General features: G+C 39.5%; 1 protein-coding gene across 2 annotated transcripts in view; it reads right to left on the bottom strand.

The window, feature by feature from the left end:
• The window catches only part of GABRG2 (gamma-aminobutyric acid type A receptor subunit gamma2), a 91,957-nt gene that overhangs the window by 35,272 nt on the left and 40,091 nt on the right, over window positions 1-16,594 (bottom strand). For both annotated transcript variants that reach the window (XM_067566583.1, XM_067566584.1), the window contains exons 5-6: window positions 16,481-16,563; window positions 15,655-15,792 (exon numbers count right to left, since the gene is read on the bottom strand). In XM_067566583.1, the coding sequence (XP_067422684.1) occupies window positions 15,655-15,792; window positions 16,481-16,563 (221 nt within the window). The remainder of the gene's footprint in view (window positions 1-15,654; window positions 15,793-16,480; window positions 16,564-16,594) is intronic.

Genomic DNA, 16,594 nt, shown 5'->3' with positions numbered 1-16,594 from the left:
CTACCTGAGCTGAGCAGAGCAGAGCAGAGCAGTACAGGGAAATAAGGGGGAGCCTTACTCTTTATTATCCTAGGCATGGCTAAATACAGCTTGTGACAACCTACCCCTTAGTCAGAAGGTGGAGGTTAGATCTGTCTGTCATTGAAGAATTCTATAATAAAAAGCTTTTGGAGATGGTCAAAAAGGGACCAATTTTTCATGAAAATCTTCATGAAAAATTGTCCTTTTCCCACATTTTCTTAAAATTATCCAGTCATCTCTAGCACCTTTTATTTTATCCATGAAGTCCAATCTATGAAAATTAACTTCCAAATATGTCTCTGACCTATTGAATTTAACAGTATTTTCCTCTGTAAAGTCCTTATGGATTTTAGGATGTTTCTTTCGTTTTCCCACAAACAGTATAGTAGCCACAAAGATCATTTTGTAAGGTCTTCTTCAAGTCCCCAAGGCCTTGCCTTGTTTGTTAGGCACCATTAAGGACAGATAATGAAGATTTTTCCTACCAGCAGAGCTCAGATACTACAGTGATGAGGCAGATATAAGCACATAAATGGATATTGATATTGGTATGAAGGATAGTAGAGAAGATACTCTTAGAAAATGGTTTCATTCATCAGTTGTATGCAAGCCCTCTAATGCAGTATTGACTACCACTTCTAAACGCACTGAATCAGCAGCAAGGGAAGAGCAAGCTGATTTAGCTAAAATGTGAGCTGAGCCAAACTTAATGGAAATTCCAATAACCTCCATGAGGCCTCAATTGGTTTCAACTATAGGATCAATATCCTCAGAAACTGTAAGTCCCTGGAACCAGTAGCACAATAGACATGTTGTTTTCTGTTAAAAGCTAGTTACACCAACTGGACTAGTTAAAAATATTCAGTTGAAACTTCTGCTAAGGAACTTGGACCATTTCTTAAAACTGTGCATCTGAAGCCTGTTTGAGGTTCTGTAAAGTTCTGGTTTAGGCCACCTATATCCTTTGAGATGAGGGAGATCCAAACCTGGTTCCTGCTATTCACACTGCTGGTCAAGGGCTTGTGTGGATAATGAAATGAACTTGCAGAGCAAACAGAATAGCTGTTGAAGGAGCAAGCAGTTCATGTTTGAGTTAACATTTCTGCCTTGCTTGCTGAACAAAATGGGAGTAGCATTGGGAATGAGAGACCCTTAGTATTTTGGAAACTTGTATCACAAATGTTGACTTCCCAATGCTGAATATGCAGATACATTAACAATTTTAGGCAGGGATGAACCTAGGTTTTGCAGGGCCCTAAATGAGGAAAACAGGTCTTATCATCCATTCCTGTTCCACACATCTATGAAACTCACCCTGTCTCCTCCTTCCTACTATAAACCTCCTCATATGGTGGTTCAGAAGCTCCTAGTGACCTCCTCCCAAATGGAGTGAGAAGCTAGAAGGTGGAGCTAATGCCACACTCCAAGTGAAGAGTAGAGGAAAAATCTTGCAAAAAAAATTCACTTTCTGCTGTAGTCTGCAGCAGCTAGAATAAGACAGGAACACAGAGACGGAATCTGGGAAGATGCTTTGCCTGGCAGGTTGGGTATGCTTAGTGCAGTGCAGAGTCTATGGAAGTGAAAGGACTTGTATGGTCCATAGGTTGCATTGAGCTAATGCTGCCACTGTGTTCATGTCATTCATTTTCTACAGATAAAGCTGTCACTGTGACTAAACAGATGGAGATGCATAAAACAGTCACCCAAGCTTGTTTGTGTTTATCTTTCTGTGGAAGACATTGTCATACTAGACCTGAGGTTGAGATGATTGGTTGGCTTTAGGAATAATATACTGGCTATTCGTTTGCAGCTGGAGTCTGTTTCTTATAGGCTCTAAGTGAAACAAAATCAGTCATGATGTGGAGTCATTTTCTTATAGCTGAGCAGAGTACATAAAAAACAAACAAAGTGATAATAACCCCACTGATTGCTCATCGTATACTACATGGCAGTATTTGGTTAGCAGAAGTCCAGGAATTTCCTGGGAGGAATGTGAAAATGCTTTTTACTGCTAGCCAGTAAATACACAGGTTGACTTTCCTATAAAGACAGAGGAAGCAATCTTCCTTCAACAAGCTGTCTGTCCAGCAGCACGTTTCTTTTAGCCTCTAGTGGCACCATTCCTTAAGAAGCATTTACCATTAATTCTCACACACAGCATACAGGAGAGTGAAGTAGGAACAAAGAGAGCCAGCAGTTCATGTAAAGCACTGCAGTATACTGAAAAAGGACAAGCAAACTATTCAAAATGACCACAGGCTTTAACTGTATAAACAATAGTGATGGTGTTATTAAATTGCATCCCAAAGGGATGCCAATAAATCTGAAATATTTCATCTACTTTTAGCATAAAAATGTCTCTGTTCATTAGAAAGCTAGGATGGTACCTCCTGTTAAACAGATGTAATCCCTTTGTGTCTGCTCAGCTTTGTGGGCCAGATTCTGGAGCCCTTATACCCTTTCATGAGCACTTACTCATGGGAGTAATCCTATTGGAGCCAATGGGCCTTCTTGCATGAGCATGTTATCACAATTCTGAACAAAGGTTCCAAAATCTAGTTCTTTTTTTCACCTCTATTACTGTTATTAATACTTATTATTTATATGTATTGCCGTAGCATATAGGAGACCCAGTCCTGGACCAGGACTCATTGTGCTAGACAGTTCCTGCCCGCAAAGAGCTTACAGTCTAATTAAATAATTACTGAAACTTTGAAATAAAGAAATTCAATTTCTATTCCTTGTGCTTTTTCTTAATTTCAGATTATTATTGATTCTTTCCTTTTTTATTTATTTTTATTTAATTACTGTGCACCCAATTTCCAAGCTTGGGTGCCTATACAGATGTTCATATTGACAGTCCCTACATTCATCTTTTGAGTTCCAGTGCTGACCTTAACAACTTTAGGGAGCCCTAGCTCAAATAGCCAGCTCTGAAAACTGGGCTCTGCAGATGAATTTTAGTACTTCTGACATCAGCACAGGCATGAGTCAATCATAGAGAGTATGTGTTGTGAAGGCTTTTGTTTCAGCTTGTTCATGTACTGCCATCCAGACTGGAGCTGTTTGATGATTATCAAACAAACAACATATTTGCCTAATTTTGCATACAGTGTTAAGTAGGTACCCAAATTCCTGGATGCTTATCTGAACCATATCCATAGAGCCCTGCAAATCCATGGAGATCCACTTTATATCCTCGACATCCACATCCACGGATGCAATGCAGATATCCGCAGACCATTTCTTGCGGATCGTGGTCAGATAGTCACAGCTGTTAAAGTGCTAGCAGGATTTAACAGCTGATCAGCTGCTAGATGGGATGGCAGGGCTGATCAGCTGTTAGGTGGGAGGGGCATCTGGGAGGGCTCATCAGCTGTTAGGCAGGTGGCTGGGCTCAACATCTGATCAGCTGTTAGGCAGGGCTCATCAGCTGTTTGGGGTTGCAGGGGTTCAACAGCTCAGGGAGGGCTGCTGGCTCCAGAACAGCTGATGAGCAGATGCGGATGTGGGTAAATCTAAAAGAGGGAGGGCAGATTTCAGGTAGGGTGAAAGTTTATTCCTAAGGATGCAGATTGGATGTGGATCCACATATTTGTATCAGTGCAGGGCTCTACATATCCAGACTACATACATTTTTATAGAATTGAAAATTTAGTCTGAAAATTGCTCAAGAGTTCCATATTTCCTGCTTTCAGTGTACATCCAAAAATGTCCTGGGATCACACTTCCTTAAGGTGTTTTGGCTCTTCTGGCTTGCATCCCATTTGGAAGTTGATGTTGCAGAAGCTTGAGAAAATTATTAAAAACAAAACAAAAATTAACTGAACTTTTTCAAGCCTCAGAAATAGTTCTGTCTAGAGCTCTGGTTGAAATTCTGAGTAATGTATTCCTTTAAAAAAAAATCTAAACTTGTTCTCACAGGGAATCCTTCTGTCACTCAAAGAGACACAAATCCTCCAATCAACTTGCACACATTTAGGGACAAATGTGAGCACACTACAGAGGGCTCTAGGGTAAGAATCCCTTTTCTCCGACCTCACCAGCTCAGGGGGCTGCCAGGACTTTGCTGCAGCCACTGGGAGCATGTGTGTGTGTGTTGGGTGTATTGGCACTAGGGGGGTGGAATTCCTAAGAGGGGGAATGTCTGCTTGTCATCACTAAGTTGTTCTAGCATTATGATCTTGAGGAGTTGTGGTAACTAACACAATATTCATCATGATTTAACACTCACCATAGACAGGTTTACATGGTGCCAGCTGGATTTACCTTAGCTTAGCCAGCTGGCATGACATTAAACAATGACAGTCCCTGTCTGTACTGAGTGTTTAACATATTACCAGGACACTCCAGACCATCTTTTAATATGAGCTAATTGCCTAGTGAGATCTTACATTCGATGAGATGAGAAATAAGGGCATCACACTTCTCCTCTATGTGCCAACTAAGGAGGACTTGCAGAACATTTTGCAAAGGTGTAGCTTGAACCCAGAGCAGGCTTCGCTCAGTGCCCAGATAGCATTATGCCTCCTGAAGAGTTAATGTCTCTATGTGCCAGTTCTTAGCCAATGCATCTCCTTCTCATCCCCAGTTCAGGATTATAGAATCCAAAATTGAGACCTTAATGTTTGTACCCTTCATTAGCAGTGTCGTTCTCACTGCCAGCTTCTCATGTCTTCTGGTCAACTCAGTTAGATGTTGTTTTCACAGTAAACCTCTTGTCCCTATGCATAGTTGAAAGTTTGTTAGTTCTTTCCATTTCTGGAAATATGCCTGGATCTGTTAATAGAATTGTTTGGTTTTTTAATGATAGAGATGGTGAATGAAAGGTAAATGGGTTGTTTTGTATTATTCAGTAATATCTTTGGTGTTCTCTGGATGGCAACTTAACACTGCAGCTTAGCTGTTTTTCAAGAAATGCATGACACAAAGGATTGCTGTGGAACAGCAGCAGAGGTAGCAGCAGTGAAAGAATGCTCTAATAAATTACCTTCAGTTACTGCTACTGAACCTGCTCAGGCAATGAAAGTAAGAGCCATTGTAGTGACTGAGACATTAACTTTCTTCCTTGTCATGTTACCTTTCTCATTATTCTCAATAGCTTTATTCCAGACTTGTAGTCTACTGCAGTGAGCTGAGAAAATGAACCTTCAATGAGGGCGACTTGGAAGGATTCAGTTTCTATTATTTAAGAATTTGAGTGGATAACAGCAGATTATATTCCAAGAACCCCGCCCCCCCCCCCACACACTCAGTTTTTACTAATTTTAATTTTTGTGTAATATAGTATGTATATTATATGAACACAGATAATAATAATTTATACAAAATAAAAAAGGCTTCTGATCTCATTTATATTGGGTTTTTTTCACTCATCTAGTTTGAAATAAAAAAATAGCAAATGATCGGTTATGACACAGATTATGTGACTAATCAGCAATATTTCAAACTAGCATTCTCAAGGTGAACTGAACTCAGACGGAGGAAAAATCATTGGATGAGCTACAGTCTAAGTGATCTGGATGTTAAGCATTTATCCAGTCATCGGTATTATTCAGTTCTAAGGAACAGAAATTTGCTGACTAGTATCACAACCATTTTCAGCCCCTCACAAACCAGGGAGTTTATTCTTCATATCACCATAAGGCTTGCCCACCTAAAAAAGGGTGTTGTGAGGCTTCATTCATTAGCTTGTAAAGAGTGTTGAGATTCCCCCATACAGGGCATAATAAAAGAGGGAAGCATTGTTGCATTAACTTTATCCTGCAGGATATTATACTATATTATATTTATTATATTACTCTAATAATTATACACTCTGCTCCCTAATAGCAGGGAATTAATGTAATGGATTTTATTTTATTTTTAGATAAGTGGCATATTTGTAGCTGCTGCAGAATATATCGAAACGAGGAAATTATTCCTTATTTAAAAGGAAATAAGAAAATATGGTATTTACAATAAAGAATTAATCTTACCAACAGAAAGAGGGACAGTTCATGTTCATTTATTACACTTGATGTCATAAGGATAAAATATTGATTCCCATTCAGGAAGAGAGATTACTGTATTTAACATTTCACAGTTGTATTTCCCTGCCTAGGCGACTGAGAATCATACTCAGAAATGCTACCAATGTTTAATGATCTCATGTGTGGAATTATAGAGTACATCTACCAATAAACGTAATATAACAGCATGTACAAAATTTACCTCTAGGGTAGCTGTATTATAGGGAGTTCTACTAAAAACTAACACATACTGTGCCCATTTCGATTTAACCTCCTACTTCTATTTTCTGTTTAGTTCTAACACAATTAAAAGTAAAATCTAGACCCAATGGTATATGACATCAGAGGGTCTCTTTAAAACCCAATGGTCTTAAATTTAGTTTTCACATTGTTTTTTCACACTGGAATATTTAAGTAGATTTGGTTGTTATTAACACATATTGATGTTGTGCAACTCCTGCTGAGTTGTTTGTTGCACTGCCTTGCATTTAATCAGTCTTATATCCACTCAAATACAGTGATGAAAAACCTACAGCATTTTAGCTAAGTAGGTTACCAAAAACGCTATGTAATGACATGAAGCTGAGAAGCTAGCAATTGCACTTATAAAGTGAAGGGATTTAATTGGGCAAGAACAACCTTGGAGGCATATGTGTTTATTATTTAGGACACATATACACCAGAGGCAAATCCAAATTTATTTCAAATGAGCAATCCTTCCATGATGCATGCCATCAACATCAAGCTATCACTGCCTTCACACATTCCTTCTGATGTTAAGTTTTAACCAATCATTTTAGGTTTGTTAAAGCCTGATTCAAATAAATTACTCCCATAGCAAAAGGAACAAAAAGAAGTTGAGGAAAGGATAAGTGAATAGAAAAAAAAGAGAGAGAGAAGTAATCATGGCTGAAATAATTGTACAGTGAGTCAGCTTTTATGTTTGGACACATCCAGTGTCCAGAAATAAAGCATGAGTAGGGAAGAAATCCACCAATCAGTGCAATGTTGATCAGCATACAGTTTACCTAGCCTACTTCATGACTCCATATCTGCATAATAGCCTTAATTTGAAGAGTTTAGGATACCAAAGTAGATTCACATCCTACTTTTGTTGCAGAATTGTTTAATGTATCAAGTTGTTTAGATATGGAAGTTGCTAGGTGCTGAAAATTCTAAATAGAATTTCAGGCAGCTCACCAGAATACAGCACTTATTCCTATATAATGTTTAATGTACCCTTCTATTATACAGAAACATTTTTCTAAAAGAGTGCTTAATATACAAACTCAGTGTAGTTCTGTAGTAATTATGAATCTACATTTTCTTTAGCCACTAAGCCATTGTGTATAATCTTTTTGAACTAATGATTTCCCATCACAATTCGTTTTAATTAGATCCATCTCCAATTGCAAACAATAAAATTACAATGATTTTCTCTTGTGATACTACACCAGTTTCCATGACAATCAATTATTCTCAGGAATATTATGATTTCACTGCAAACAGGAAGGAAAAAAAAAGAAGATGAAAAAGAACTGGGTTGTGCAGGGAAATCTTTCATTTTAATATGCATAATGTGTCTCAAAGACTCATCAGTACTTACAAAGCCATATTCACAACTGCACTAAGGGAAACATGATTGTTTCTGTGATGTTTATAAATTGTTTGCTTTGTGGAAAATGTTTCTGAAGATGGGATCAGACTATGGATTTGCTGTTTTTATCTTAGAAAGAAAAACAGTCAAGACAGCTTTTTTCTTTCTTTCTTTTTTTAGCAGTTTAAAGTTCATCCTTTATGTGATCAAATTATTTTTCCTACTATTTTAAGTGGGTAAGTTGCTATTTTTTCTTGAAGTGACTGTTCCCTCATATCAAGAATAGTCCTATATTTGTATTTATTACAAAACAAATTCTAGCATTCAGCATCTGTGCTTTTCTAATTAGTTCTGCATTAGAAGCAACTGACATATTTATAAAATCTGGCAGCTCCTTCACTTTCTGATTGCTTGGATATTAATCCTTTTTATTCCTACCTGTCTTTCCTAAAGCCTGTAGCAAACCATACCTGCAGGGCAGATACTTAGAAAAGCAAACTTGAGCCCAGAGAGTGTCTGCTCAATAGGGCACTCTTACTATCTGAGGGTGAGAGAGGTTTCATGATTCAGCTACTCTTTCCTTCAGGGAAAGTCAACTTTTATTTTATTGGGGTGACTGTGCATTGCAGCTGTAAATAGGCAAGTCTGATCAAGGAATAAGATGCTGATTTACTGTCATTGGAATTTCAACACCCAAATCATTAATGAAACCTTTAACCTTCCTAAAGAGAGAAAATCTTCATCAAAGAGCCTTTCAATTCTCCTTATCGCCACGGTTAGCAGCAAGCAAACTTGAGGCAGAAAATGGAAGTGTAAAGTTCTCAGTATTTTATAAATGCAAACAAATAGAAAAGTACATCTATCAAAGTATAGGAGTTCAAAATATATATTTCCATAAGAACACAGGATTTTCCACATCAGTTCAGAGCTTTAGTCCGTAAAGTCTAAATTTCCACTGTAAAAAGATAGTTACAAAGTTAGGAAGTCTTTTTTCTTTGAATGCTTTTATGCATTAACAATGAAACTCTGATAGCCCTTCAAACTCAATTACAATTCAGTTAGAACTGCAATATGTGGCTAATGCATCTTTTATGATTTCAGCCTTCTTGGCTGTGTTCTCCCTCCCAACACTTTACATTGAGCTGTTTTCCAATAGTCCAGTTCACTGCAGACAACAAAATTATGGAATCAGAGCATGCATAGATGCAACAATCGTGGTGACATTAGTCCAAAAGTTCCCACTCAGAGTTGTTAGTACTGAAAGAATGACATTTATCTATCTCCAGGCAGCATGGCAGGCCTGCCTCACAAACTTTGCTGCACCAGGTCAAAAAAGAATAGGTCTCAGTTAATTATATTTCCTGGATGCCCTGTTTGTCCTGTTGGATTTCACAGATGTGTGCATTAGAAGCTCCTGTTCCCTAATATGGAGTCTGATCCTTCACCACTGAAGTCAATATGTGTTTTGTTATTGACTTCACTTGCCTCAGGATCAGGTCCATGGTGATTACAACAACAACAACTGCAGTCTCTAGCATGGTGGATGGTCTCCTTTTAGACATGGAAAGATACCAGTGTTAATATTCTTAGGTCTTTTCACACTGTTGATCATGGGGTGCTGTTTACCTGCCAGTGGGACCTGTCAGGAGTAAGCAGACTTGAATTAAACCGGCTTTGATTATTCCTCCTTGACAGATCCCAGCGAGTGAACATTACACTCTCTTCCCAACCACCCCAATCGTGTGGCGGTTTATTGGGATGGACCATCAATGCAATTTAGAGAACTGTAAGGATTGCACTAACTTGCATTATCTGCCTAAGGGATTGGTAAGTACAAGGACATTTCAACCATGACCCTTTTCCTTTCGCCTTATCACCGTACTATGCTGGCTCTAAACAATCTCAGGATTGTGTTATGTAAAGGGGAACCTCCTGCAGCCAACCAAGCCAATTTTAGGGTAGCCTTGAAGCAGACGAGCAGTTTGAAATCTGGCCTAATGCAGGAGAGTATTGGGCTATATAAGTCACCTTTGCACTCTCCTGATTCTGCATTGGCTGTGCCAGCTAAGGTCATCTCCTAGCGTAAGTTAGAGAACAGCCTTAGGCTGCTGTAATGTTCACTGGCGGCTAATGGCCCCAAGTCACTGTTATGGCAGTTAGGGATAGCCAGCACATAGCAAGGCATTGGACATATCCCCTAGACATGCCACTACTGGATGTATAATGCCGATCACTGCATGAGGCTGCAGTGCAATTGCTGAAGGATATCAGTCTTCCCCATCTACACCTTGGTAAATATGATTTAAAATATTATCAAGTGGATAATAAGATTATCAAGGCCGCTTGGCAGAGAGAGAGGTTACCTTCCTATCTGAGTGAAAAACATCAATACAGGCTGACCGATATTTTGTAAGCATGGACTGAGGTTCACGGCCTGCATGAAACCTCATGTCTAAGCTCATTTCAAATGAAGATAGCTGAATGAAATATTCATATTGAAGCTGTGTGGTAAGAGTCTATTGATACGTGAAGTATTTGATTTTGAAGCATGTGAGCAAAATCGCTGCTGTTCCAACAGCACAGATCTCAGGGGACAAATACGATTCTGAATGAAATTCTGCCCCTTTGCTCAATGCCACAGCATAGAGAGCTCACTTTACCCACGGCTAAAACACAGTTACCTCTGGTGTAGTGCTATCAGTGGCAGACAGCTATTCTGTACCAGCTTCATAATAGCTTTTCAGGAGGGGAAAAATAGTTCATCCAACTGAAACTACAGGGGAATATTTGCAGGCAGAATGCAATTATTTCCACTTAAGAATCTGATGCTGAAGAGCTGTCTCCTGCTGCACAGTGAAATCATTTGGCAAATGAATTAACTGCCTGAAAACTTCCAAATGTTCCAGGTATATCCACATAGAATTCACTGGCTATGTTTCGGAATGTTATGTGCTACTGAGTGTCTAACTATCCATTTATTTCAGTGATAGGTAGCATTCATTCATTCATTAACAGACAACAGCAACAGCAGATTTACATCTTTAGAGTTAACACTTCTTATTTACATTAAACAAATCCCAGATGTCTTAAGAGACTAGAGTCCATTTGCTCAGTCATCTCTTGATTTTTGGTTCCATGTAATCTTCCAGGTAAATTAGAGATGGTTTGAAAAGGTCAATATTTATTGGAACAGATTCACAACTCAGGACGACTCACTCCATTTAAAAGGAGATGATAGACTGGCTTGTGATATTCCAGTCACTTATTTGCTTTAGTAGAGTGCAATATTTTAGGGCTAGATTTCCAAATGTGGGTTTGTACTGGTTGTGTGCATCACATTAGGTACTTGCATGTGTATGCAGTCATTCAGCTGGGCTGTCAGGTGTTACACACCTTCTGTGACATTTACTGTAACACAAAGGCCCCTTTCTTTGTTCACTACTGTCTCAGCAGCTCTTGTGAGGCCTGACATACTCACCATACCTAACACAGTGCTGTCATAACCTGTGTCTAAAAGGTGTCAGGTAAGGCATCATATTAAAACTGGTAACATATTGGCCCTGAAAATCATTCTGTGGTGCATGTATGGGGTAGGTACCAAGAGTTATAATTATTTTCTTAATGTGTTGGGAAACAACACAGAAGCCCAGTCTATTGTAGACAAAAGAATGTGCATTTGCTTATTTGACCAGTCTACTCCTCAGGCAGATATAATGAAGGTACACTTACACATAAGGTAACAAAGCTATCCAGATAGCAAGCAGTGGAGAAGACAGCATGGAGAAGACACCCCATCAGGAGTGAGAAACTTTGTCTGGGTTTACTTTTCAAACAATACATTTCAAAGGTTTAGTGGAATATAAAAAGGAGAGAGAACCCCATACTTATCCTTCACCTAAGCAGTCAAGGAAACCAAGGGCTCTGAGCTCTGTGTGTTGTGTCTTGTCTAAAGGTGTAACCAGCCATGCTGGAAGAAAGACCATGGTGAGAAAAACTTCTTTGAACAAAAGACCTTTGTTTGTTAAGTTGAGTTTTAGTCTTAGAAGCATATTTTTACTTTTTGTTTGTTTGTAACAATTTCTATCCATGTTCCTTATACTTGGTATCACTTAAAACAATGTCCTTTTGTTAATGAATTTGTTTTACTTTTACCATAAACCAACACAGGTCTTTGACTGAAGTGGAGAGTTTGTCCACCCCAGTTAAGTTATAAGCTGCTGTGTACTGTCTCCTTAAAGTAGCAGTGAACTGAACTTAAAAAGGTTTTTTTGGGTGCTACAGTAAGAGAGCCTGTGCACTGAAGAGAAAGGTTTCTAGGAGAGAACACAGGGCTGAAAAAGCTGTTGAGGTTCCCCTGCAAAGAGTAACTGGGTAGTAGAAGCCAGTGTATGACCTGCATGCTTGTATGCTGGCCGTTTGAGTCAGGGCTGTGAGCCACAACAGCATAGCAGTTAAGGCACCTACAGCTGCAAGGCAGGCATTGACTGAACCCTTTACTGGCTTGGGGGAACCCTAGAGCATCATCTGCATTCATCTGCAGTGCCATGCTTCCTCACAGACCAGCTAAGAGCTCACATATTCAGCTGGGCTTGGCAGGAAGTGAGGTATCTCCTCTGGGCCACAGGGGGCTGCTGTGACACCATGTCTTAGACAACCTTTCTGCTTCTGCTTTGTCGGCTCCTACTGATGAAGCCAGGCCATCATGGAGAGCTGGGAAGCAGGAGGCAGTGGTGGTTCTGACTAACAGGCAAGGGGACAGAGTAGAGAACATGCTAAAATGGGAGAAGAGCAGATTTGGGGAGGATGCTCCAGACTCCCACTGCTCTACCACAGCCCCCTATGTGTCTTTCACATCCAGCTTTCAGGTTGTGCCAGTTCCTCCTGCCACCCAAAAATTCCCTAGGCTCTCTCCCCTCCACGACATCCATTTAACAGACTTTGTCCCCTATGCCCCCCATCTTTCCCTCCAGGCCATAGCTTCTCCTCAATAACCTGTTCCCTATTGGCTCCTCCAACATATCAGTAGCCCCAAATTGCCACTGGTCTAGGGGCCCATGAAGCGGTAATCAGTGAGTATTTATCACTACAGCAAAATGCAGCTGCACAAAACAAGGCAGCTATATTAAGGCCTTACCTACATTAAGGAGTTTTATCAAAAAATTCCCAATGACTGTGCCACTGATCTACACAAGGAATTCCCCACTAGTGCAGGTGGATAGAGTTATAGGGACCAGATAGGACAAGTAGGTGCCCAAATGCCTGACTTGTGCACACACATTGGGGATTTGTTCATGTAAATTAGCTATATGCAAATATATCCATGAAAACTTGAGAGTCTGACTTTTAAAACTCAGTTGAGGAGTAAGCAGCAAGAAATAAGCACATAAAGAACAAAGGCATTTAATTTTGGACCCTGAGTGGAACAGCAGAAAATATAGGTTGGCTAAATTGCAGATGTGCAAGTGTGAACTGAAACTACAAATGGAATGCATTTAAGAGTAAGGACTTGGTGTAATCTTTCATACCGAGTAGAAATGAATCTTATGCACCTTGTAGAAACTGCAATTTCAAGCCTCATAATAAGGCACTTAGCTATGTGCTATCCTCTTTGGCCTCTCTGGCTCATGCAGTAGCAGTCATAGTAATGTAGGAGCAGGTTTCCCTGTGCTGCCTATACTGCTAATTTTGTTTATATGTACAGCCCTGGACACCTGCATTGGGTAGGATCAAGGCCAGACTCAGTTTTCGTGCAAATGACTCTAGCAATAAAAAACAGAAAAGAAAATAGAGAGAACATATGATAAATACCAGAGGAGGAGGTGCCTCAGAGCAATGTTTTTCCAAGTTTTCTGTGCAGACCCAGCAGGCTTTTAAGAGAAGCTCAGCAGGACTAAGTTGCTTTGGAAAGCATTTCTTGTTACTAATATAGTGTTGGCTAAAGTAGGCTTTTACTGTCTTTAAATGCACAGTTAATATTGATTAATTTATTTCTTTAAGTAAATGAAAAAGGCCAATGTGCATTAGCATATTAATAACAAATATGATCTTTAAATTATATTTGTTCTCTCAAAGCACTCCTGTGGTTTCTCAGACAAGAGTAATGGTCCCACAGGACGATGGTTCTCATTTTATGAGAATGCATCATTTCTTTCAATGAGCATTCTCTTAATATTACAAGAAACAGCATCAAATGCCCTTGATTCACAAATGCAGGAAGCAGTGGAACAATGATCTGAAGTGTGTAGCATTTTAAGATTGTATTATTTTCCCCTTCAGCCAAAAATCTCCATTAGAGAATGGAAAAAAACATGGAAAGGGAAACAGCAAATAAAAGAAACCTGAGTCAAGTCTGAGGTGAAGTCAATGCAAGATTTGCTATTGATTTTGCAGGACCAGACCCTAGAACTATACACTTATTCACTGCTGCCTTTTGTAATGTGCCTGTTTTAGGGGCATGACTGAGGAGAGCTGCAGCACTGATTATATTTTTGCTTTGGGGGTGAGTGACTCAAACATGTCATACACAATGCAAGTTATTAGTAGCCATGTTCCACCATTCTCCCCTTGCCCTCCTTTGCACCTTTCATCTGCGAGGAAAGCGAAAAATCCAACATTTCCTTAATAAGATGACAAAATATTTTCTATAGCACGGATGGCAGAAGGTGCTTTAAGACAGACGCAACCACAAGCTAAGAAGCTTCAGTCCTTTTCTCGCTACCCACAAGACTAAATATGTCATCAGTGGTTAATATCCACATACTCAGGAACTGGGAACCCAACAAATCCTGAACCACATTGTTTGCACTACAGTATAATGTACATGCAGGCAGCTTTCAGCACCAGCATACCTCTTTTTGATTATGTGCTGAAAATGCCAACCTTTTATTAATAATTATTGTCATTAATTATTGTCACAAAGCCCCAGATCTCTTTGAACTTGTGCAATAAAATGTGGTACAATCAAAAGAAATCTGAAAAGAAAATTCTCTTTTATTTCAGCATTCCTTTTGAAAGTAGGAAATCAACAACAAAAGAACCGGTGCATATGCAAGAATATTAGTATGCGATACCGTTCTGTACTCTTAATGACTTTCTCCAGTCTCCAGATAGCTAATCCTTTCCACCACCAATGCTAGAATGTGTGTGTGTTTCTGACCCAACTTGTTAAGTCTCATGCACTTTGCTGCCTAGTTATGGGGCTTTTATTAAAAACAGTGACCTTCTTAGTTTATCATTTTAAAGACTATTGCATATACTGAAGGGGGGTAATGCAGATAGAAATATGAAGCAGAACTGCCTAAGACACATTGTATCTAGTTCATAGTAGCTTTTAATAACTTAGAGCTGCCCTGAGGTACAGCAGTGTGCAGCTATACTGCTTCAGAAGGGAACTGTGACTTGAGTGACAATAACCTCCCTAGCTACCCCCTTGCGTTGGGGACAGGAGGGACAGGTAGTCATCTAGTAGGGACCAGGAATAGCTTATTATCCTCTGCACAACAGCTCAACTACACTGCCTAGTGCCCTAAAGGAGGTCCAGTCAAAGCTCCATCTTTTCCTTCCTACCCACTCCCCACCCACCTGAACTGGAAAGAGGCTGCTCTCTCCTTCCCGTGGTGGGACCTTCTGAGTGTGTAGAACAAGCATGTGCAAGGAACAGCATTTCATTTTGCCATTTTACAGGATACATAAAGACTTGGTGACTCATAAGGAGTTAAAACAGTGTTTCTCAACCTGGGGGTTTAGAGGGGTCGCAAGTGCAGAGCTGGTATTGGGGGTGGCAAGAAAGGCAATTGCCTGGAGCCACAGGGGCGCCATGAAACTAAGTTACATGCCTCAGCCCCATGGGGGTGGGACTCAGGCTTCAGGGGTACAGTAGTTTGGAAAGGTTAAGAACCACTGAGTTAAAATCAATTTGTTCTACCGATTGCCAGTGCTAAGCTCCATACAATCATAAACCTTTTTTTTACATAAATAAAAAAGAATTTTGAATGAAGATAGATTGGGAAAAATATCTTATCATACCTGAGGTTGTCTTCACCACCTCAGTAGTATTTCTCAGTCCAATAAAAGAAAACTGGTAAAGCCTCCAAGATCTGGTATCTCCTACTTCCACCGAACTGCGTTTCCACTGGTAAATAATTTCTTCCCTTGGATAACCATCTTCAAAACAATTCCAAATACAGCTTCATAACCTTTTAATTTTCTTATATTTATTTTTTAAATTTACTTTGTGAGAAACAGTCACATTTTCTATTTATCCAGAAAAAAAATGGAGTAGAATAGTCTGGGGAGGAGGGGGAATGTTAGTTACCTTTCAGCTTTTCATATTTATTTATATTCCAAAAGCATATTGTGGGGTGCTTATTCTTCCCCCCCCTCCCCTCCCCCAACTTGAGACATCTAGGATACAGTCTGGCCCCTCTGAAGTCATTGTCAAATCTCCCATTTCACTCCTTTAGACTGATTTCAGAGATGTCAAGTACCCACACATCAACAGTAGTTAATTGAGTGTCATGCATATGCAACAAGCATGACAAAGAACTAGACCACGACAATTTATTAATAAAAGATAACACTCATGGCAAGCATAATTAACCATCGTGAATATTTGTGTACTCTCATCCACACGCTGTCCCAGAGCACATACCATTCTCAAGTAACAATATTTATTATACTGTATCTGTGAACATAAACAATGTGTATCCATTTGTAAAATAAGGTCCAGATCCTCTACAGTGCCAATCCAATTGAAGACAACTGATTATACTGATTTACCCTAACTAAAAATCTGGCCCTAAGTATGTCAATACAAATAAAAGTGGAGTAGGTAATTTAGCACACTACTTACAGCTTGAAAACTCCAGTGGACAGGAATGTTCATCCATTGGGAAGTTGTGTAACTGTAACTGACACTCAGCATCTATTGTCAACCTAAAGAGAAGACGACAAAGCTATAGTATCA

Source organism: Emydura macquarii, unplaced genomic scaffold (assembly GCF_026122565.2).
Source record: "Emydura macquarii macquarii isolate MOO-44397 ecotype Brisbane River unplaced genomic scaffold, CSIRO-AGI_Emac_v2 contig_2768, whole genome shotgun sequence".
In the NCBI taxonomy this organism is placed as follows: Eukaryota; Metazoa; Chordata; order Testudines; family Chelidae; genus Emydura; species Emydura macquarii.
This window is presented reverse-complemented; position numbering and strand designations above follow the sequence as displayed.